This window comes from Typopeltis vanoorti, chromosome 4, assembly GCF_054136105.1.
Source record: "Typopeltis vanoorti isolate ZY-2024b chromosome 4, IOZ_Tvanoo_1.0, whole genome shotgun sequence".
Lineage (NCBI taxonomy): Eukaryota > Metazoa > Arthropoda > Arachnida > Uropygi > Thelyphonidae > Typopeltis > Typopeltis vanoorti.
The window spans coordinates 118,581,768-118,608,252 of NC_143552.1; the positions used below are offsets into that span (position 1 = coordinate 118,581,768).

Below are 26,485 nucleotides of genomic sequence, written 5' to 3' on the forward strand. Positions count from 1 at the left end.
TATGTGAACAACCCATATAAATAAAACAAATTATTAACATTAAATTATTGTGCACATTATCACTTAAACTGGATCTAGAGTGGCCCATATGAAACAAACATATTTCTTTTATTTTTTTAGTTAATAATTTGGCAATGGTATAATTTTGTTAGATAAGTTGTCACACTAACATATAATATTCCCTAGTACTTAAAGCAAAAGAAGCCCTTTTATCAAATGTTCAGTTAGAAATTCTTCATAATTGGAAGGTTGAAACCCTCCATATGGAAAGAGAGAGGTCACACATATGTTACTGAACTGTTTGGATACTATCATATCTAGTACACGGTGTGTGTACTAGATATGATAGATTAATGATGTGGTACTGTGTACATTTGTTAATCATTAAAGTATTTGAAGTCCCCCCCAGACCCTCTGAGAGTCTGGGGGTGGGGACTTCAACCACATAATGAGGGAATGGAGCAGATGTGTCTTTGTCATTGTTGCAAATACTAAGCTGTGTGGTGCAAAAAAATTAACCAGCAGAACTACAGAAATATTCACTGCATCCTACTTCTTTCTGTATTTTCCCTGAAAAAAGACCGTGCTTTATTAGGCACATTCATGTATGACTGAAGTACTTGTAATTTGTGCATAGTGTATATACAATGTGCTACAGATTTAAGATCTTTCATGAGTGAGTAATATAAAAGAGAAAATTCTTTCTTTTAAGGTTAAATGGTGGTCAACATTCCTAGTCACAAAAAATCATGTTGGAATAATTATTTTACTTATAATTAAGAAAATAATATTCAATGTTTTGATCTCTGTATTGGTGGTAGTGTCGTGTAGCTGGTGTCCTGTACATATGTATGTTTTCCTGATGATGATCTCAATACAGCGGTCGACACATCGAATGTTATTTTCTTAATTATAACTAAAGTAATCATTCCAACACGTGTGTTTTTGTCTCCATAAATTCTTCACTATAAAAAGAAAATGAATAAAATAACCTATGAATTTTTTTTCCTGAAAATTGCTTTATTTCATAGTTATGATATCTGATGATCTTAAGTTATTATAGGATTAAATAAAATTATTCTTTCCAAAAGAAGTGCCAATATACCAAATCTTAATTTTAAGATGTTAGGCTTTAACTTTAATAGTTATTCAAAGTGGCATGCTTAAACTTGAATGTACTTGGCTCATCATATTCATGACCTTTGAAAATGCTCAGCCATTCCAACTGTGATCCAAATTATATCACAGTGTTGGTTTTGTCTTTCATCTAACCTTATATTTGCTAGTTGTTGGTTGACCCCACATTCAAATATAAAGAAAATTTTTATTATACTGCGCCACTCTATGTTTGAAATCACACAATTATTGTGAAGGAATCAAGCATCAAATAGCCCAACAGCAACGTGAACTTACTACAGGCCGAAATTTTCTTACTTATACATAGGTTCTCTCCCAAAATTATTTTTACATAAGAAACAAGATCTCTATTAAGATCAATACAATTAGATAATAATTTATGCATTCTATAAAGTATTTAGATTCTACTCAGCTGAGCGCATCATTTACTGCTAGAACATATATATATAAGGCTTTCACAATTCTCCTCCGCTAGGATTTCAACTTAGTTTCACCTTAAACAACAACAATATTCAGCAAAACACTTAAAATGTAATTCTTTTTATTCTCATAGAATAATCACAAACTTCAATTTTATCAAATACTTAGCTGGCATCATCAATATCTATCAGAGGATTAAAAAGGCTCAGTCTTCAATTTACATATACATTGTGAGAACACATTCAAACACGAACTAATTCTTCAATGAAGTTTCTCACATTAGTTTCACAAGGAAAATGTTTTATAATATCACTCATTCAAGCTTGACTAGCTGGCTCCAGCAAAACGAAATTTGACCATGTTCTCCGGACACAAGCAACACTATCACACGTTAGTTATAGAATAGAATAGATATTCTTACCGGTATGATCATCATAGCTTGCACATTATGGAAAACTCTTACAACACTTCTAGACACTCGATAATCTTCCGCTATAGGCAACACAAAACTTATAGTATCCCTGAGTTCAATAACTTATTTGTTAAGACTGAAAAATGTATTTTCTTGCTCGTAATAACTTATCTTACGATAAATCTCGATCATATTATTATCCTTTCACTCGGGTAAATTCCTTTACAAGGTGACAGGAAACTATAAATAAATATGAGTTCAAAGTAAGATTCATTAAAATCGGAACAAGTTTCCAAACCTTTGTTACGTCGCATGATCCCAGGTTAGATCACATCTCACGACCTTCCCACACTCTCTCTAATTTCCTTCTGGTTCCTTCTTCCTATATTTCATAAATTTTCTCTCTCTCTCTCTTTCCCGTCCAAACTTGTTTTTCTCTGCGCTTTCAGTTTACAACGAAATTCCCACGTGATCGTTGTACAGTTCCCAATGCTAAGGCATGAGCTATCTCAAAATAACATAGTTTTCTGACAGCAGCCAATCAAATCACATTAGCAGAGTCCCTTAGAAATACTTTCACTTTCAGTAATAACAAATAAAATGCATATATTACAGTTCGCTTAGGATACATGTACAAGTTAATATAAAGAATTTATATAAGATAAATAACTAAAAAAAATTATAATTATTATTTCAATGAACAAAAAACAGTAAGTGTTTAAATTACAGTTTACTTAGGAGCAAACTTAGCTCAGGAAATGCAATTCATGTTAAATCATGAATGAAGTATTAATAATCATAAAATTCTTCATTCACAAATTAACAACAGCCATATTCTATTTATCACTACACTTTTGCAATGTCTGAAACCTCCAATTCATGCATTAGCATTTTTAAATAATACTCCAGGAAAAAGTCTATGAAGTTCATGTTGGGAGATTATGCTTGTCAGTTGACAGAACCTCCATAACCTGTCAAAAGCAGCACCAAGATGAGTCCTTTGTCCATATGACATGTCTTGCCTGGAGAGTAATATCTGTAATCAAGTCCAGCAATTTTTTAGAAAAAAGCCAGTAAGCCTGAGTAATCGATCTTGAGTAACAAATGGCTGATTACTGGCAACCTGCAATACTGTACCAGAAATTAATTATTGTTAACTACCATGGAGTCATAAGTCTCATCATGGGAGGTTAGGCAACCTTAGACAATATAAAGTCTATTGTACCATTCCTTAAATTCATCCATCATTTGCACTTTCACCACCATATCAGGCAATGCATTCCATGCTCCTACCACTCTCCATGCAAAAAAAAAAAAAAAAAACTTTGTATCTTCTTGTTTGCTAATTCCTTTTGCAACTTCCAGGGAGGAAGTATTAGCAAACAAGAAGATACAAAGTTTTGGCGATGTGTCCCCTAAATTTTAGATCCTTATCCACTATCACCCCCAGATAGCTTATTTCCTCTACCTCCAACAATATATTCTCACCAAGCATAAATTCTGCATCCCATCTTTGTTTTCCAAATTTTAAAACCTTACATTTTGCAACATTGAATTCACATCCCCATTTCCGTGCCCAATCACTCAATCTATTCAAGTTTTCCTGTAAGGCCACAACATCTTCACTACACTTCATGGTTCGTCCCAACTTTACATCATCTGCAATCAATTGAATATCTCCATCCAAATCTTCACCTATATCATTAATATACAAGTTAAACAGTAATGGACCTAAAACAGACTCCTGTGGCACTCCACTAGTGACTTTCCTTTTCCCGGATATCACTCCCCCATACACAACTTGTTGATACCTATCAGATAGCCAATCTCCAATCCAATGCACTAATCTAATATCCAACCCCATCTGTTCTAGTTTGACTGTCAACCTATCATGAGGTACTCTATCAACGGCCTTTGTGAAATCCAAGTATATTACTGTGTATCCTTTTCCTCTGTCCAAGGAAACAGTCACTTTATTGTAATAAGTAAGTAGATTACTAAAACATGACCTCCCTTTAGCAAATCCATGCTGTCCATCAAAGATAATACCATTGTTATCAACCCAACTCTGGATCCTAGTTCTCACAAGCTTCTCCAACAACTTAACCACAACACCTGACACACAGATAGGCCTATAGTTTACTGCAGACTACATCAAACTACAGTATTAGGCCTATACTGTAGTTTGATGCTTGAGTTCGATCAGTTCCTTTATGAAGTTGCACAATTTTGCCCTCCTTCCACTCCTTAGGAACTTGACCGAGTGCAAGACTCATAGTAAAAAAATATGTCAAGGCAGGTGTCAACTCCCTGGCACATTCTTTAAGAATACGTGGTGATATATTATCAAGTCCCACAGCCTTATTAACATCTAGTTTACTCAACTCCCCATACACCTCTTGCTCACCTACAGTCAGTCTCTCCCCATCATCAACTGCTCTCAATCCCTCCATGAAGTCACATTCACAAGATTCAAAGATCTTTATGAACTGCTCATTAAGTATCTTCATCACACATTCTGCATCAGCTGCCTTTATACCATTTTCTCCAATCAAAGTCATCCTTCCATAATGATTCTTTCTTTTGCTGGCTACATATCGAAAGAACTCCTTAGGATTCTTTTTGGCTTCATTTGCCAACTGCTGTTCATACCTCTCTTTAGCTATCCTCACTAACCAAGTCACCCTCCTTGCTTGGTCTTTGTAAACCTCATTGGAATTGGTTATTTCCACTTCTCTTATGCTGCCTCCACAATGCCCTTTTTCTCTATATTGCATGCTTAATCTCTTTATTCATCCATCTTACACCCACCTTATTTAACCTTCTCACCTTTGGAATACATTTAGACATTGCATCTACTAAACAGTTTTTGAAAATCCCCCAAGCCGCATTGATCCAGCTAACTCCTCATTCCATGCTACACCTGCAAGCTGTCTCCTGAGCTCTTCATAATCACCCCTCTTGTAGTTCCATATATACCCTTTTCTCACAGAGGTCCTCACTCTGCTGGTAACCATCCAGGTAATCACCTCATGGTCACTCTCACTAATTGGTGGATGTTATTTTAGATATTAGCATGAAATTAATCATATTAATAAAATTAAAATATAAAATAACCCCTTTCATTTGTATATTTACTTTAAAAAGTATATGAAGATTTTGCATATATTTAAATTGTTTATAAATTATTAAATTGTTATCTCCTCTATAGAGAATTAGAAGAACTTCTTGAAGCATCTGAGAAACAAGTAGCAGCACTTCAGGTGAAATATTTGATTAATATATTTAAGAGCTGTCATTCTGATACTGTAGTTTGTAGAAGTATATTGAATTTTTGACTCATTTTTATATGGTTTCTTGTCTACACTGGCAATCTTCAGCCAACAAAATCTAGAGACTTTAATAAACACATAATAAACCACATAGAAATGAGTCACTGTCAAGCCTTATTATATTTCGTGTTCAGTATATCCTAGGTCATGAATACTGCAGTAAAAGGCATTTTGTCTTATTGTATGGGAGGGACAGTCTATAAATTGTGTAAACTCTGCATGTGACTGCATACACTAATTAAGGATTTACAAATGTCATGAAGTATAATTCCTTGGTTTCTATTTAGTGTACATGTGAGAGAATGACCTCAAAAGACTCAGTGAACAATCTGATACAAGTATTCTATTCTAAGTAAGCCATGGAGGAAACTTATCAATCTGCAACATTATGTTCTGTGAGGATGTGTTGCTTTGAGTCAGCTTCTTTATTCTCTCTTATTTTTAATGTTGTCTACACATTCTTTTTTATAGATTTCGAAACTTCTCCCAGTTTTACCTATATACACCTTTTCACAAGAACAAGTAATCTTATATATCCCAGAATGCTTACAGAATGGAATGCTATCTTTAAGGGGAAGGTAGGAATCTTTTGTAAGGTGTTAACTAGTTTAAAGGCTGCTCTGACATTGACCGATTTTAATAATTGGGCTATTTTTCTGCTATGTTGCCAATGTATATTACCTTCTTACCATACTTATCTGCATAACTGGTTACATGACAAGCATAACAGATATGAGATCAGAATGATGAAACAGTTTTATTCAACTCAATCTTCACTTTTTTTTGGATGGTGTGAGGAAAAAATGGAAAAAAAAAATATAGAAACAAAATAGAAGATTTTTGTATTCCTAGATTAAAATATAAGGAAAAGTAAAGTGGTATTAATGGTTGGGGGTTTATTATAGGATATATTATTTATTTTTATTTTCTCAAGCATCTTGATAGAGTCAACGACTCATCATGGGAGGCCTGTACTAACCATTATATGCCTGTACTATGATAGGTATATAAACAATATGCCTATCATACTTCTTGAGCTTATTCACCAACAGTGTGTCAAATAAGTGAAGGGGTGGAGTGGATCTCCTCTGGCAGTCCATTTCACTCATTCTCCAAGTAAAAAATCTAATCCTTCACACCTCTACTAACCACGCCATACACAATTTTTAGGGGTAGGTCCTTATTCTCTCCCATCCTGTATTTTAAAAAGTCTCCTCTGTGTTATTCCTATAATCCATAAGAGGCCTGATCAAGATCTTATACAATGGAATCATAACCTCTCAATTTCTGCATGTCAGGGTCCTCTGCATCATTGCCATTAGCCAATGTGACATCTTCACAACTTGTATAATGTGGCCCCTGAATTTCAGGTCCTTGTCCACCATCACTCCTAGATCTCTCATCTCCTCAACTTCCTTTAAAGTTTCTCCATCAAGTGCATACTTTGCATCTCATCTTTGCTTACCAAATCTCAAATCCTTACACTTTGTAACATTGAACTGACAGTTCCACTTACCTGTCCATTCATCAATCTGTTCAAATCCTCCTGTAAGTACATAACATCTGCTTGACTCTGCATTTCTCTCCCCAAATTTGCATCATCTTCAAACAGTTACATATCACCAGTTAAACCCATCCCAATATTATTAATGTACAAAATGAACAAAGTAACCCATTACAGATCCTGCAGCACACCTCTAGCTACTTTCCTCTTTCGGAATGCTGACCCTCCATAATACGACTTTCTGATACCTATCTGACACCCAGTCACTGATCCAACTCAGAAGTCTGTTATCCAAATCCCATCTGTTTCAATTTATTCAACAGTTTGTCATGTGGCAGTCTATCAAAAGCCTTTGCAAAATCTAAGTACACCACTGTATACCTCTCCCCTGTCCAAGGTATTTGTCACCTTGTTATAGTAAATTAGTAAAACATGATCTCCCTTTAATAAACCCATGCTTATAACCACTGAGAATGCTGCTGTTATCAACCCATTTTTGCATCTTCCTTCTCACCAAACTCTCCAGTACCTTCACTGCAAATCCAGATATACAGAATGACCTATAATTTGAAGCTGCAGCCTTATCACCACCTTTATGCAGTGGAACAATTTTACCCTCCTTCCACTCCCTTCGAACTTGTGCTGTTATAAGACTCTTATTAAACAGGCATGCCAATACTACTGCCAATTCCCAAATCCTATTGCCATATTGACATCAAGGTTATTTATTTTCTCAAATATTTCCTGCTCACTCACAATTAAGCCATCCTCTCCTATGTCCCCTACACTTAAGTTCCTCATGATTCTACCCTAATCAGGATGAAACACCCTTATAAATTGATTTTGAATACCTCAACAATGTCTTCTGCAGCAGTTACCATTCTACCATTTTCGTCCATTAACATTATCTACCATGATCATTCTTCTTTCTACTTGCCACATATCTAAAAAACTCTCTGGGATTTTTCTTTGCCTGATTTGCCAATTTCTGCTCATACTGCACTTTTGTTTTCCTTACTAACTGAGTCACTCTCTCCTGGCTTGTTCTTTATACTCTTCATGTAACTAGTTATTACCATTATTCATCTTGTACTGCATCCATAGTGCCTTCCTCTTCTTCCAGATTTAATGCTTAAGCCCCTCACTCATCCATTTTACACCTACCTTATTCAACCTTTTGGCCTTCAGAATACATTCACACATTGATACTGTTATGTATTTCTTTGTCAGTTTGTAAGCAGCATTTATTTCCTTACCGCTCAACTCCTCATTCCATGCTATATCTCCAATCTGTCTCCTAAGCTTGTCATAATCTATGCCATGTCTCCCTGTCCACCCAAGCTCCCCCCATTTCCCTGTTCCTCTTACATTCCCACTCTCTCTCTTCATTTCTCACACTACTACTGTTTTCACTGCCAACACTTGTGTCTCTTCGATACCACTCTCCTGATTTTTCACTTCATCTCTTGCTTCTGATCTCTTGCACGCATCACATCACTCACTCCAAAACCATTCAAACGGAACCCATCATGCCTGTATAATTTCATTCTTCCCTCAAACACATGCCATACACCCACAAACTGTACTCCCTTCTCTTCACACAGTTCCACTAGCATACCATTCATGGTTTTAGCTTTCCATTGCAACTCACCATAATCATACCTCGGCAACACACTGACAACCTTTCCCACTACACTGTTATCTTTCACTCTTCTCAACCTCCTGATGTTTGCCTTCACATGCTCCTTATGTCCACTTAGATCATTTGTCCCCACAATCACCAATAACTCTCTTACTTGTTTCTTCCTCATGTTCAATGCTTAACTTATCATACTCATTTTCCCTCCTGGATAGCAGAGCTTATGGATTCTCTCATTAACTAATCCTCTAACTATGGAATCTCCATATACTGCTATCCTGGAATCATTTGTCACCTCTTTTATTCTTTTTTCTTTCATTCTATTTTCTTGCACACTTTCATTAGTTTCCACTAAACATCTGACATCACAATGCATATTCCTCATTTCATTTTTTTATTTTCAATAACTGTTTCATCAAATTTTGCATTCCGACAATTTCACTCCCGCAGTCTCACTACCTCTCGTTCTGTTGCATCTTACTTCCATTTTCTCATTCATACTTTCCTTCTCTCCCTTATCACTAACTTTCGCTTCCATATTCTTGCATTGTTTCATTCCCTCAGTTTCCCTAGCATTCGTTTAATTTCCGTTTCTTTCATTTACACCATCTTCTATCTTTTCAGTCTGTTTCACATTCATTCTCTCATTAACTAATCCTCTAACTATGGAATCTCCATATACTGCTATCCTGGAATCATTTGTCACCTCTTTTATTCTTTTTTCTTTCATTCTATTTTCTTGCACACTTTCATTAGTTTCCACTAAACATCTGACATCACAATGCATATTCCTCATTTCATTTTTTTATTTTCAATAACTGTTTCATCAAATTTTGCATTCCGACAATTTCACTCCCGCAGTCTCACTACCTCTCGTTCTGTTGCATCTTACTTCCATTTTCTCATTCATACTTTCCTTCTCTCCCTTATCACTAACTTTCGCTTCCATATTCTTGCATTGTTTCATTCCCTCAGTTTCCCTAGCATTCGTTTAATTTCCGTTTCTTTCATTTACACCATCTTCTATCTTTTCAGTCTGTTTCACATTCATTGCTTCATAGTCTAATAATATATTGCACTTCCTGCAAATCCATGTTTTCTCTCATACATAGCTTGGTCACAGAAGATATCCTTCCATATTCTCATAATACGCACTAGTATTCCATCTAATCCCATGGCTGTAATTGTATTAAGGTAATGCATTATCCCAGCACATCTAAATCATCTGTGTGTATTCTCACATCACTGTCATATATAGCACTGAAACATCTCTACCTTTATGGTACAGCTAACAAAATGATCATTCAGTAACTCTTTGTTAGCAGAAGCAGACTTCTTTAGCTCCCAACCATGTGACCTCTGTAGCACAATTGGAAGAACAACAGAACATTGTGCCCCTCAATTGGAAAAGACCTTCAGTTTCATCGTAACACAAATTATTTTTATGTGGGCTTTTTCAGTTAAAAGTGAGTTAGCTGATCTCATACAGAGGTAGCGGGGTTTTTTCTCCCAAAAAACTCACATTTTTCATTCTGCATACAGGCAAATTAGCCATGAGAACACACGCAATTTACACACATCAAATACTACTGTTGGTAGTAGTTGATGGCATTGATGGTAGTAGTGTTGTTGTTGTTGTGTGAAGTTGGCGAATTAAATAGTAGGGGAGATACCAAGATGTATGTAGCAGAAAAAAATAGAATACCTCCTGTGATGAGTCTTTGGACTTCTTGGAGGTGTCATATTGTAATAATAATAGTCATTCTTCCTTTTTTTTTTTTTTTTTTGGCCACACAGTGAAACAGCTCTTTGAGATTTTCTTTGGCCAGATTGGCTAGCTTCATCTCATAATTTGTTTATGCTTTCCTTACCATACTGGTCACCCTTCCTCTTCTGGCCAGTGTTATGTACTATTCATGAGTGTGCTGATTACATTTCTCGATGCTATTTATCTGACTCCTACCTGATTTATTCTCTTGACACTGAGTATCCACTCCAATACTACTTTCCTCAAACACCATCCCTTGACTATCTCCTGTGCGCTGCTAATATTATCACCAGATCCGGCAGGTGATACAGATTATGATATGAAGTTAGCCAATCTGGCTAATGAAAATCTCAAAGAGCTGTTTCACTGTGAGGCAAGAAAAAAGGAAGAATGACTATTATCTTGAATCCTGAGCTCTCCATCTCATGCTCTCAGGTAATTATCTCTTTAGTGAGAGTATAAATTTCATTTCTTTCTCTCCTTTTTAAAATTTACTCCTTCAAATTCTGTCCCATAATTCATCCCTTATAATAATTATTCATCCTTCATTCTTTGATAATTAACCAAAGCATGCTATCCACTTTCTCCCTTAACCCCCAGGCCTATAGCAACAAGTAATCTATATATTTCTTCCTATCAGCCTCCCAGGTAGCCTCAAATATACTGTCCTCAGTGTTTTTCACTTCCTGCTAAACTTCTACATTTTTTTGGCTTCGATTCTTCAGCTATCATTAGCAAAACTACTTCCTCCCATCCTATTCCTGCTATCCTCTCTGAAAATATTGTATATACCTTTCATGCTAGCCTTATGACTATATATATGTCCTCTGTCAAACAAGTGTCATTAATATCTATAAATTGAACCAAGTAGAACTAACAATGCCAAAAACTCCTCTCCCTTATTCTAAATGCTTCTGGTATTAGTATACACAAACTACAATATCCCCTCCTTTCAACCCTCTTGCACCTTGTGAAAGGGAGGTTGTAGGTTGACTATTCCGCTCAGTTTCAGAATCTGGGAGGTACATTCAGCATCTTTTAATCATTTTCCTACTCACTCATTCATATTGAGGATTTCTGCATGTGCACATTTTCCTGTATCATTATTATTAAAACCTCTATGGAAGCAAAAGACTCATCGCTGGAGATCCACTCATGGCACTAGTGTGCTATAGGTCTTGTGTTCTTTCATGAGTGGATCAGATGTATATATATATAAAATAAAAAAAATAAATTAAAAAAACCTCTATCACTTTAACCACAACTCCAGGCACACAGACTGGCATATAATTCAAAGATTTAGTCTTATTACCTACCTTATGAAGTTGAACAATTTTGCCCTCTTTGTACTCCTTTGGAATTTGGCCCACTGCAAAACTTTGTGTCAAAAAGATATGTAAAAGCTGTTGTTTATAGCGATAATAAAACATCCAGGGATAATAATAAACTAGCTGAATTTATTATTATTAGACCTCCATAGAGTCAAGGACTCATCAAAAGAGACTATACATCACCCAAACCAGCTGTCATACCTTTCCTTAAACTTGTTCACACTAGATGCACTCACTTCTTCAACAGGGAAATAGTTCCACTCATTCATTCACAGCTCTAAGAGAAAAATGTAATTTTTACCTCTTTCTTAACAGCCCACAGACTTAACTTTCACAGATGCCCTGTCCTCTCACCATCTTCTATTTAATGAAAAATTTTATCAATTGATATCCTATTTTATCAGTTGATTACAACCTCTCAAAAGTTTATAGGACTCTGTCATATCACTGCTCTTCTCATGTCTACCAGTGTCTGCAGTCCACATACTCTCAATCTAACAATCTCAGTATCATCTTTTTAACTCTCCTTTGCAGCTTTTCACAGTGGTCATATCAGGACCTTGTAAAGAGGCAAAATGACTTCCATATTATTATTATGTGACACCTCCAGAGAGTCCAAAGACTCGTCGAGGGAGGGCACCTACTCTATAACTCTCTGTCTCCAACCACTACAGTGAACCACCACTAGTATTTTCACAGACAATCACAAACATCTATGCCCACGGCAGGATTCAAACCTGCAACCTTTTGGCTGGAGAGCAGATACACTAACCACTTGGCTAGCCAGGCCATGTCAACGTTCATTTGAACATTGAAATTATCCTCCGAGTTGTATTTGCAATTTTCCTTATGTGACCTTTGAACTTCAACTTTCTCTCTACAATAACTCCAAAATCTCTAGCCTCATCATACCAAAGTGCATAACTTTACATTTACTACATTGAATTGATTGCCATTATCATTCGCCTACACTTCCAGCCTATTCAAATAACCTTTTAAATGCTATATATTCAGTAGTATCCCTGATTGTCCTGCCTATCTTTGCATCATCAGCAAATAACTGAAGATCTCTAGTCAGCCTATTTCCAATACCATTAATCATCATCAAATTCCTGACATGTACCCTCTAGGGGTGTACAGGATATGATAGTGTTACATGAAAAACTTACATCATTACTAACTTCCTATCTACAATTTTCCTTCAAATCAATCTGTTACCTGTCAAGACTCCAACATTATCAGATCTTATATTTTTGTCTTCTAAGGCATTTTTTACTGTGTCAATCTACCTATACCTTGGTCTTCCTCTGGGTCTTTTTCCTGCCAACTTGGCAGAGAACACTTGTTTTACTAATATTTCTCTCTCCTATTCTATTTAAGTGACCATACCACCTGAGATTAGCTCTGCTAACACATTTCTGGATGCTGACAATGTCACGTTCTTTCCTAATATCCTCGTTTTTAATATGATATTGTCATTGATGCCATCTGTTCAGCTCCCTACTCTTTCTCAGGACTCTGTGGTCTCCAGTCTTTGGTCAAGTGTTTTATTTTTAATCCAGCTCTCTCAGATCCATAAGTTAAAATTGGCTTGAACACTATGTTGTAGTATATACAGCTGATTTAGTGTTTTGACTAATTTCTCTCTTATTCCATATAAATGTATTCAGTTGACTTCCTACCATACCAGCTTTGTTGATTCTGTTGTCATTTCCATATTTAATTTACCATCTTCACTAAAAAATTGTGCCTAGGTAGCTGAAATGTTTTACTTGATCTATAGGTTCTCCATTCACAATGCAGTTGATATTTTCAATGTTTCTGCCTCTTTTTTTTTTTTTGTATTGTCTTTGTCTTGTTACCAAATACCAAATCTATTACAACAGTTGTTCAGTTTAGTCAGGGAATCTTGCAAACTTTTACTGGATTTATTTAGGAGTATAACATTGTTTGCATAAAGTAAAGAGCTGAGATTAACTCACAGCTCTTTTGGTATTCTGATATCAAAATTGGAGATATCCAATTTTGATATCATGTTTAATACCACTTTCCTTCATAATGTGATCCATATAGATAATGAATATCAGAGGGGACTGAGTTTTTTCAATAACCTCCAGAATATCTTGCCACCTTCTTGATATTTATTTTCTATGTTCTTACCAAAATTCTCCCCTGACTTTTGTTTAGATAGTTTTACACAGTGTTTAGCTTTCTTACATTTATCTCTGTATTCTCTAAGAACACAAGCTAACTTATTTGCCAGTAACTTTTGATATGCTTTCTTCTTTTCTTTCACTGCCTCTTTAATGTCCTGTGTCCACCATGGAGTTCCGATTTTTCTATTCTTACAGACAATCTCATCACATGACTTTCTGGCTGAATCAATCAATGTTTTCTTCAGGATTTGCCACTGAATCTTAAGCAATTAAGATTCAGTGGCAAATCCTAATACCTGTCTGTCAGTAATTCTCTAGTTTATGCAACAGAATTTCATTTGCTATCCTATCAATAGGTTAGAAAAAAAAATGATCGGATAGCAAATGATAACTACTCCAGAGATACTGATCAGTTCATAGTTAGACATATCAGTCTTTTTCATCTCCTTTGTGCTGAACTGGCCTAGCCAGTTCAGCTGAACATTCCTTTAGCAAACATGCCTATATCCCAATTGCCGAGTTTTTATCCAGGTTATGCAATAGCTCTAGAACCTCTTTCTCATGTACCTCTATCTTTTCATCGAGTGTAGTGGTATCACTATGCACTATGTTACATACACTTGGTTAATAGATCTTGGTGAAGTTAGGAGGACATTCTTGGGTTACGAATAGTGTTATTCTTCTGAATACAGAAGAATAATGTTACTGAACCACCTCATGTGCTACTAAGGTACTGTCGGCATTCAGTAATGTTATTCTTCTGCATTCATTCTTTCTTCTACTTGCAGCATAATAATGGCCAGTTACTTTTCATATGCCAACTTAGCTTTCCGTACAATAATACTTGTAATTTTTCTGGCCTGAGCTTTATATATTTCATAACTCTTCTCAATCTTATTATCACATATTACTTCTACATCATCATCTTTTTACAGATCTCTTGTTTAATGAGATTGCACATCCATTTGCACATTGCACAGAATGGGAGTGATCCCATTCTGTTTGTATTATATTTACAAATAGGGACATGTTCAGATACTCCATTATTTAAGCATCTTTTCAAAGCTTCCAATGTACTGCTAATATCTTTCCCGTTCAAAAACTGATAACATGGAACCAAAGACAGCATTCTTGTGTGATTGTCATAATTTCCAGATTTGTAGTTCAGCATATAATTTGTCCTGATTGTAACATCCATATAGTTGACTGCTTTCTAAGTCAGTACGGTATGATCACTATCACCAACTGGTGGCAAAATAGTCACATGCTTAACTGAAACAACTTCTGATGCTATGATCAGATCTAAAACTCTTTGTTCTCAAGTTGCTTCTTTCACATGCTGCTTGAAAAAGTTGTCATGCAACAGCTCAATAAATTCTCCTTCATTCTTAACATGAGTTTTCTCTGATACCCAATCAGTACTCTGATTTAGGTCACCCATAATAATTACGCATGTAGTACTCATCTGGGTAATTCAGCAATACATATTATATATTTATTTAGCATATATAATTATTTATTATATATGTATTATTATGTATTTAGACGTAGTTTCCTTTTGATTATTTTCTGGATCAGGTTTTCTTTTGATTGTATTCGTCTGCAGATTTCCTCATTGCCAGCAAAGGTTGGTTGATTGGCAGAGCCTCTGCTACTAATGGCTCACGCAAAAAGTTAAGTAAGTTTGAGCACAGTTAGTAGTTGGAAGGGGTTCAATTGTTCGATGCTGTTGGCACACTCTTCCTCAATGAGTCTATGGACTCCCTGGAGGTGTCACATAATAATAATAATAATACATTTCTTCATCCCCAGCATCCAGCAAACGAACTGTGAAATCTATAGCAACACACACCATATGTTTCATCCTGTTAACCTCCGCTTCACACCAGATAGCCTTAAACTCAATGCTACTCAGGAAATTATTACCATTATTGATTTCATGTGTTTCTATCCTAACTGGCCTCGAGTCATCTGATATCATTAATAGACTCTCCCTCCTCAATGATCTCTTCTGCCATTCCTAAAAATACTATATCCTTTATCCATGATTCCAGTTACATCTGACAGCTAGGTTTCACTAATGCCAACAATTTTAGTTCTACGTTGTATTCACCAAAGCAACAAACTCAACAAAGTGGTTGATTTTGCTGAGTTTGTCATCAAAGCAACAAAATCGACCACTTTGTTTCTATTGCTCCTGGCATTTGTGTATGGATATAACAAGTTACCTCCTTGCTTTTCTTATATTTCATTATAATTAAATCTACTAAATTATTATTAAGTCTACAATCTTAAATCTATTTAGTTGTTAAATTAGACTGGTTATTATTAAAAATGTAATGGTATTAAATATGTTTATTTAGTTTTTTTATTACTAGAAGTGTGTATTTTCTTCTATAATATAAACAACAACAACATAAGCAATAATCAACATCCACGCATCCATTCAGATGAAACCATAAACATTATATAATTCATATTCGAAATTATGGACTTTACAACCATGTTATAAATAACACTTTTAATTTCCTGACATTTCGATCTTCATATTAAGACCATCATCTGGAGCATATACAAATATACAGGACAAGCTGAGTTATATTATTATTATTATTATTATCCAGGCCTCCATGGAGTCAAAAGACTCATCGTGGGAGGTCCTTCCTAAGAAACACAAAGTCTATCAAGACTCATCGAGGGGAGGTTCCCCTCCCCTAAGAAACACAAAGTCTATCATACCACTCCTTAAACCCCATTGAGTATTTAGTTTAGTTTTTTCAAAGTTGACATTTAGTCCATATCTCTTTCCTTCTGTGTATAGTGTTTGCAGTGTCCTTTCCAGCCTTGCTGCATCTTCAATCAGGACAATGTCTTCTGCAAAGAAGAGGTAGTTTATTCTCATGCCATTTATTGAAATGCCTCCACCTTCTTCTTTAATCTTATCTGGTGCACTACCCAGATGTGTGATGAAGATGATTGGTGATATTGGGTCGCTTGACTAGTGGCAAACCAATCTCCAGTCGCACCTGCTATCCTGATTGTTGCTTGTGCTTGGCTGTTTATATCTTTCAGTATGTAGATCAATTTATTGTCCACACTGTAGGATTCCAAGACAGCTCATGTTATATTTTGGTCAATATTATTAAATGCTTTTTGGAAGTCCACGAAACAGCAGTACAGTCATCCTTTGACTTAACATCCGTTCGAGTTACATCCTTTAGAAGACACATACATGATCTCTTATGGGATCATGGATGTGTCTTCGAAAGTATACCAGAAAATAACATTTTCTGGTATACTTTCGAACAATATGCAAGTCTAAGGTAAAACATGCACAGTGGTAACCTCCCTCAGCAGTCGGCACGTGTCTTCAACAGTTCTTCTGTTGATTTTGTGCTTGAGAAATGGGTTATTTGTGTATTTATTAAATATTTCGCAATGTTTTGTGCAACATGGTCCCTACACACACAATTAAAAAACCTAGTGAAGAATCACAGAAAAAGAGGTAAGCAATTGATCTTGAAACGAAGTTGCAAGTTATAAAGCAACATGAAGCTGGTAATCCCATCAGTGTGATCGCACATGACTTCGGATGGTCTATTCTGCAGTGATGACCATTTTAAAAATAAGAATAAAATCATAGAGGCTGTGAAATGATCTGCTTTCATTAAATTGACGAAGCAATGACAAGGTCCTGTCGGTGATATAGAAAACCTACTTGCATCATGGATAGAGGACCTGAACCAAAACCACATACCCCTTATCACTGTGACCATAACTGTTAAGGCACTTAATCTCTTCAACATGTTAAAGGAGAAAGCAGAACCCAATTATGACTATAAATTCAACGCTTCTTCCGGTTGGTTCATGAGATTCAAGTAGCATTTTGTGCTGCATAATGTGAAAATATATGGGAATCTGCAAGTGCAAGAAGGCTGCCAAGGAGTTTGTGGAAAAATTGGATAAAATTATTTGACATGGCAAATAATTGGGTGATTATTCTCCTGTTTTATAGCAGCAGTAACACACACTAAAGTTTTATAATAAGATTTAAGAATTAAAATGACAATATATGTACTTATTAACCATTAAATCTCTATAACTCTGTTGATTTAATGTATCAATTTACATCCAACTCGATTTACCCGGATGGAATGGAACCAGACGGAAGTCGAGGGATGACTGTATATCTTTTTGTTCTTTCTTCAAGCTTTCTCTGCTGTTAGTCTTAGTGTGAGTATTTGTTGCACTGTACTTCGATCTTTTCGAAATCCGGCTTGCTCATCAGGAAGATGTGCCTCCATATGACCCTTCAGGTTCTGTTAGTATTTTCATCAGCACTTTGCTAAGATGATTCATTAGTGCAATAGTTCTGTAATTCATACATTTTAAAGCACTGCCTTAACAACCAAAACCAATTTTTTCCACTCTTCAGGGCACAACCTGATCTCCATATTTCATTACATAGCTTATGCATTTCTTTTACAGCTGATGCTCCCCCATATTTTAGCATCTCGTCTATTATGTTGTCATCTCTAGGACTCTTGTTGTTCTTGAGATGTTTTATAGCCTTATTCACCTACTCTTCCAAGATGTCATTTTCAAAGATCTCTGCTGGTGGAGAGATTGCTTTTAGTTCTGTGATTACTTCTGTTGCAGTATTATTTAATTGATTTTTATATAGTTCACTGCAATATCTTATCCATCTGTGTATGATTTTGGTCTTGTCCATCAGTACTTTACCATTTTAATCTTTGACTGCTACTAATCTTGTTTGTCGCTTCCTATTGACATTTCTTATAAGTTCGTAGACCTCTCTAGTTTTGTGTTCTCCATAGAACTGTTCAATGTCTTTGAACTGGTCCTCCAGCCATTTGGCTTTATCAGCTCTTGCTTCTTTCCGTACTTCATTGCATTTTTGACGGTATAACTAATCTGCTGCCTCTGAATTATCTCTTTTAAGTTTCAGTTCTCTTTTCTCTTGTACCAATTTTAGGGTTTCCTGAGTTATCCATTTCTTGTTGATCTTTTCTCTTTCAGGAATTACTTCCTCTACTGCTTTTTATAGCACTGTAGTCAGTCATTCTGCTCTTGTATTTATATTTTGTTTTTCACTTGGGGTCTTAAGCTTAGTTTCCAATATGTTCTGATATGCCGTTCTTAGCCTGTCTTCATTTAGTTTTGAGATGTCTCTAGCTTTTTGGAACTTTCTTTTAAGTCTTATATTTGCAATCACTAAGCTGTGGCCCGAATCAATATCAGCTCCTTGGAATGACCTGCACTGTTGAACTGAGATTCTCCATTTCTGATCTATTAATATCAGGTCGATCATATTTCTGTGTTTACCATCGAAGGAGCTCCATGTCCATTTACAACAGCCTTTTTGTTGGAATTTGGTATTGCAAATCATCAGGTTTTTATCAGTGGCAAATTCCAGAAGCATCTCTCTCTCTCTCTCCATGTTCATTTCTTTCTCCATATCCAAATTTTCCCATAATCTTTTCCCATCCTGTGTTATTTCTGCCAATCTTTGCATTCCAGTCTCCTCCAATGATGAATATATCCTGCTTCGGCTCCTCATCAATTTCTAGTTGTAGATCTCTGTAAAATCTCTCAATGTCTTCATCTGCAGTAGCCGCGTATACTTGAGTGGTCATGATATTATGGTTGGACACTGAATCTTGCAACCATTATTCTTTCACTAACTGGTTTGTATCTTATCATTGCCTGGCAGGCCTTGCTACTTAGCAGGAAACCTGTTCCTGCTTCATGCTTACTTTCATTTCCTGACCAGAGAACTCTTCCACCATTTGATTTTCCTGACAGTGTCCATCTCATTTCTGAAATACCCAAAATATCACATCTGTATTTCTTCAATTCTTCTTGAAGCAACTGCAATTTTCCAGTTGCCCATAGTACGGACATTCCATGTACCAATTGATATTCCATCCTTTACAGGCTTAAGTTTGTTTTTTTGTCTTTGTTTTCAGTAACTGATTTTTCGATCCAACCCTGATTGCTCGATTGAGGGACACAGACCTTGTTTGACCGGGCAACGTCAGCCAGCACAAGTCTTTTCTCTTGTTTTTTGGCATCAGATTTCAGTCGTATTTTCTTTTTACTGTCAGCACATCAACACTTATCTGACAAACCCTTAGTCTTCCTTGAAGAGCTTGGGAGAGATGCAAGAAGGAGCATATAGATTTAGGCTTAGGGCGGCCTAAGCTTGCCTTGACGCAGTACCGTCATTGGACTTCTGTGGCATTTTATAGAGTTACTGGAGTTGTCCACTAACCCACCATGTCCTGTTAGTATTGCCGCTTCTTGGCTATTCACAGCTAGCCACCATCTCTGGTGGCCATTCCCCAATATGCAACCTGGGGACCCATCCAGTGGCATGCAGCTTTGCCTCTGGGAGAAAGACTCCATACTGGATTGTTTCCTATGGTTGTTTCCTGTGGGTGCCATCTTTGGACAACTGGTGGAATACATTGCTGATCAATCACAGTTAGTTTCCTGTTTCAAAATTGATATCTTTAATATATTGTGTTTTCATTTTCTCTCTCTGTGGTGTAGAATTTCATATATCGATATGAATAATTTGTACAAAGGTTTTTAGTTTCAATTTTTTATGTAAAAAAGTTAATGGCATGTTATTTATATATTTATAAAGTACAGGTAACCCTCGTATAACACGGTACTTATACAACTCGGTTTCGATATAACGCAGTCTACAAATTGTAGCATCCCTTGTTCAACGTGGTCTACAATTTCTAATAACCCTTTATTTATTTATTTTTTTCATATTTTTACCTGGGACTTAAAAATCAAATTTTATCTTCATTAAATTTGTGTCTGCCCATATTGCGCAAGTAGTTTCAGATTCTATTTTTATCGAATAGAATCTGAAACTTTTTTTATAAGTATCGAATTTAGTTTTATTGCATTACTGAATAAGGTACTGTACAGAGGCTTTTGCAGTCTGTGTCATTCTCAACAAATAGTGCAATTAGAGACAGATGGAATAAAAACGGCGCTAAGTAATAAATCACATGTCCCCTCTCACAGAAACTATGCTGTATAGACTTAAGCAAAACCATATGTTACACTGAAACACAGTATCTAACTGAAAACTATTGTCCAATTTTTCAATTATGAAATAAGTGTTTGTTTTATTGCATTTGAAATTCTCAATGTCAGTATGACAGATCACAAAGGCTAACTTAAAGTAAAAAACTACCAAGAATTGAAAAATGCCATATAATGAATGTGTGAGTTCGCCTGCCACCTCAAATGCAAACAAGAAGGCATAAAATTCAACCAAGGGTTGAAACGTTTGTGTGAGTTGAGCCAGTCAGTAATGAGAAGTTCCATCAGAACGATAAATGACACCCTGTTGTGAATGTGTTAAAACTAATAGTGAATGTTGTTATGACAGTTTCAGATGTTATGGAATTCAATTGAAGAGAATTAGAATTTCAACTCAACACTTGTTGGTTGCTTTTGTCTTTGGGTCGCACGATCTTTTGTTAATACTGCACCAATCATATGCACGTCTTTATAGCTGCTGTCTTGTGTAAAACAAAATTCAGCTTGTTCGTATTGTAACAATTAAAAAGAAAACTTGAATAATTTATAAGCGTATAAAAGGATATCACCTGTAAATCGTTGACATGCCAGCAAAATTCTCAGACATGCCACCTCTGGCACGGGTGCCATAGGTTCGCCATCTAGGGTTTACTGTATAAAGTGTGTATTGTTGAAAATTGTCTTCATTTTCTGCCAGGAAAGCGCATTTAAAATCATAAGTGTGTTAATCTCAAGCTGACTAGTTTATTTTCTGGTGAGTTACATACATATGAGAATTATACAAATGATATCCAAGAGATTTCAAGTAGTGACAACCTCCAGCCACAAACATCTACGAAATGTTATTTCTGAAGACAGTGATGACGATTAAAATATGCGCTTTATTTTATTGTGTCTAAAACATTTATGCATTATGTGCAATGAAATTAATGTACAATTTGTAATTTTATACTACGTATTTATCTCATAGTTTATGTTTTCTTAACTTACATGAATTACCTGAATTAAATAAAAATATTGTTTTGGTTGGATATGTCATTGTTGTTTATATAATTTAAAAAAAAAAACGATTTCGGAACCTAACCCTACTTTTTCTATGTGATCTAAGTCTCGTATAACGCGCCATTTCTATGGAACCTAACATCCACATTATACGAGGGCTACCTGTATATAATAACTAAGGCAGGCTGATTTTGTTATTCAAAATAGCTTGTTCTCTGAAAGTATAATATGTAAAAGATAAAATGTAATGATTAGTTTTTATTACTGAAAGATATCAATGAACATTCTAACATAAATTGATATATTTATGGCCCTCATAATCATAGCTGGCCTGGTTGGCTGATCGGCTCTCCAGCCAAAAGGCTGCTGTTTCAAATCCCACCATGGGCATGGATATTTGTGATTTTCTGTGAAAATACTAGTGGCCGTGGGCATTGTAGATGATGATGCAGTTCGCTGTAGTTGGTGAATTGAGTGGTGGAGACGGAGAGTTGTAAAGTAGGTACACTCCCTCGATGAGTCTTTGGACTCCTTATGATCATACTTATAATAATTAATAATCATACTTATTATAATTATTAATTATAATAATAATCATACTGGTTATATGCATAATCAGTATGATTATGACTGTAATAATATAACTATAACCACCATCTCTCTCTCTCTCTCTCTCTCTCTCTCTCCCCCCCCCCCCCTACCTACAACAAAAGACAAATAATGAATGGCTTCACACCTTTGTCCCACCCTTACCCACCACTCCACCAGTAGGAATCTAAATTCCATAAAAATAAAAAATAAATAAAAAAAATGAATGGGGAATGCATTACAAATATGTTCATTTTTTATATGAACAAATACAAGACATGAGTAAACCCAGGGAAATTATTTTTTGATATTATGGGCTTACCCAAATATATCTGTGCAGATCTGCTAAATGATTAAATCAAATAATACATTTTATTTAATGATTAAAGTAATATTTAGATTTATAATTATTTTTTTACGCACAGGTTGCAAACCAAGCCAAGGAAACTCAAATAAGTCATCTCAGAAGGAAACTGTATGTAACACAAGAAATTCTTGAGAAAAAAAAACTGTATCAGGATGCTTCCATAAGGAACAGAGTAAGAAGAGATTTATAAAACCATTTTTAATCTTATAATGAATTATAGGATACAGATGTTAAAATCCAACCTCCTAATATCTATCTTCCAGTTATCTGATTTTTCAAAACTATGACCTAAATCTGAAGATCAGCTATTTTAATGTCCATTTTATCTGTTATCTGAACATTGAACTCCTGCATTAGAACACAAAAGAAAAGTCTGAAAATTAATCATTCTGTTGTTCACTATTTGCAGTTTTACCTATTACCTAAACATTGACCCTCCCATCCTGATATCCATTTATTCCAAACAAAATATTCATCCTTCTCTCTCTCTCTCACACACTCACACTAGAACTAAGGAAAGTCAGATGTCGTATAACTCACCAAAACTAAAAAGAGTTAAAGAGATAATTACTTTTTTTACATAAATGAAAAAAAAAAAAAAATCAGTTAACTTCTTTTATTCCTTATAGGAAGAGGCAAGGACTTTTAACCTTATCTAGCTTTTCGAGACTGAGTGGGCAGTTCAATCTCCACTGATAGACAATCGGAGATAATTGGTCCATGACTGTCACTAATTATAAGTGACAACTGATGAAGGGACAGGCAAACAAATGCTGCCATCTCTTGGTACCTAACCCTAACAGGATATGTTACTGTCTAAAATAATGTGGATTCTACAGTTGATTTTCTTGAGTTTATGGGATAAAAAACCTGAGTTTCCAGGGAAAAAACCTGCTTGCCCATTCCAGAGATCGACTAATTTGGGAACTTTTCAAAGAAAGGCTTAGAAAAGTTCCTCCAATCGACAACTAGGCTTGAACTTAAGTTTATCTTCGGGGATGACCTAGCGCAGAGTATGCAATTACCATTTCCACTGAGCTAAACAGCTTTTACATAAATGGACTATTCTTCAATTAAACTAAATTACCAAAATTGTGTAACCCCCCCCAGAAAAAAGAAATATGAAGACTTTTCTTATATGCAGATTAGTAAATAATAAATACATTTAATCACATTGTTCTGAAATTATCATTGCAGACCCTCATCCTAGCATGTCGATTTCACTATACTAATAGGCTTCATGCAGCTATTTTATTTACATATTCCAATCAAGAATGACAATAAGCAAGTGCAAAATTTTCTGAAAAAACTTGTGGGCAGCTGCCCATTTGCTCACATCCAGCAACATATTTTATTCCAGTTATTATTATTTTCTTGCTTTTGCCATTATGGAGATAAATGTGAAGCTAGTGGTATAGATAAGAGGTGATGAATGGACAGAAATAGATGACTAATTAGAAAGGTAGTATATGGTAGTCCAAGCAAAGGCAGGTAACCTGCAGTGTACCACAGAGTTCTGTACTTGGGCCATTGTTATTTAATTTGTGCATGAAATATATGGGAGATGATTTGAGAAGGAATATACATTTGTTTGCCACTGATACAAAATGGTGGGGGGGGGGGTAGCTAATGAATGTGATGCAGAGATCTTGCAGAATAATCCTAATAGCCTGACAGTATTGACAGAGAATACTGGTTGCAAATTTAATGTGGCAAAATGTAAGAATAAGGACTTGTGGATAAAAAGATTATAAGCTGTGTATTACATTGATGGAACTGGACTCTGGAAATGAAATTGAAGTTCAGAGGGCATATTGCAAAAATGGACAAAATGGCTCGATCACTTGAATGTTTAGAATACACACACATGCTTATTTATAGATATAAGGAGGTTATTATCCCTGGATTATTGTGCATAGATTTGGTAACCTGAGTTTCTTTGGATGTGAAGTGCCCTTTAGGAGGATACATTGAAAGTTTATAAATTACGAAGTTTAGTTGATAGGCAGGAAAGATGAAATAGTTGGAATATAATTAAGAGACAGAAGATATATATATATATGTTATGGTTAAAGTATGGTTATGGTTAAAATATATATATATATATTATGGTTAAAGTGATAAATCCGGTTATTATTAATATTTACCGGTTAAAGTGAATAATTAGAATTAATCACTTTAACGGTTAAAGTGAATAATTCCTAGAGGAGTCTTGTAAATGTAATAAAAACATGTTTATAGGTTTTGTATATAGGCTTTCATTCTCAATAGAAATTATAACAGCTTAGGTTAGGTAAGGTTAGTTTATAATGAAAAAAGTAAGGAAAGTACTTATTTTGTACTCAATGAAATCATTATAAACTAACCTAACCTTTATTGGTTAGGTTAGTTTAGGTTAGGTTAGTTTATAATGAAAAAAAGTAAGTAAAGTACTTCTTTTGCACTCAATGAAATCAGAAATCATTATAAACTAACCTTGATGTCGCATGTCGAACCAGAGTGTAGTCATAGTTTGTCGTGGGCAGATTAATGGGGATGAAAGATAAACGTTGTTGTGTGCCGAGCTTAATGATTGCGGGCAGATAAATGGGGGATAACATATAAAAGTTGTTGTGGGCAGATGAATGGAGATAATAAATAAATCACAGAAGAACTGATCAGTGTTTTTGTCCATTGATGAGGAAAGAGGTACAGCAATGACGTTTTTCAATTATCCTCATTCATCTGCCCACAGCAACTTTTATTTGTTATCCCCATTTATCTGCCCAAAATCATTAAGCTTTGCCCACAACAACGTTTATCTTTCATCCCCATTAATCTGTCCACGTCAAACTACGACTACACTCTGGTTCAACATGCAACATCAAGGTTAGTTTAGGCTAGGTTATAATGATTTCTGATTTCACTGAGTGCAAAAGAAGTACTTTCCTTACTTTTTTCATTATAAACTAACCTAACCAGTAAAGGTGAGGTTAGTTTATAATGATTTCCAACCGATAAAGGTTAGGTTAGGTTAGTTTATAATGATTTCTGATTGCATTAAGTGCAAAAGAAGTACTTTCCTTACTTTTTTAATTATACACTAACCTAATTTAACCTAACTTAAGCTGTTATAATTTCTATTGAGAATGAAATCTTATATATAAAACCTATAAACATGTTTTTATTACATTTACCAGACTCCTCTAGAAATTATTCACTTTAACCGGTAATTATTAATAATAACCGGATTTATCACTTTAATCGTAGCATATATATTGAAGTTGTTTTTAGTACTTGGCAAGAGAGAACAAGTGGTCACTTTTGGTAAATGTTATGGTTAATGAGGACATGAGGATTGAATTTTTTGCATAGAGTGGTGAATGAATGGAACGAGTCACTAGAATGATTTGTGAATGATTTGTTAGTGAATGAATTTAAGAAGTGACGTGATAAGTATTGTGTGAATAATGGGTGGTGTGGGCCTCTCTTAACGAGTCTTCAGACTTCACAGATGGTCCCCCCCACAATAATAATAATAATATTATATATATATATATGTATATGTATATACACACACACACACACACACACACACACACACACACACACACACACACACACACACACACACAGTGAATTCCAGTTAATTGAGCCACACCGGGAATAGCATAATTTGGCCCAATTAAGCAGCTGTTCCAATTAAACAAAGTTGCATGTCATTAGTTTAAAAGATGTATGTACATAAGAAAACAAGTTTA

At 35.3% G+C, this 26,485-nt stretch overlaps 1 protein-coding gene across 1 annotated transcript in view; it reads left to right on the forward strand.

Annotated features, from left to right (window-relative positions):
* LOC150107636 (uncharacterized) overlaps positions 1-26,485 on the forward strand; it is a 117,783-nt gene that overhangs the window by 48,471 nt on the left and 42,827 nt on the right. The window contains exons 2-3 of the mRNA XM_090392147.1: positions 5,181-5,232; positions 22,804-22,917. Coding sequence (XP_090248273.1) covers positions 5,181-5,232; positions 22,804-22,917 — 166 coding nt within the window. The remainder of the gene's footprint in view (positions 1-5,180; positions 5,233-22,803; positions 22,918-26,485) is intronic.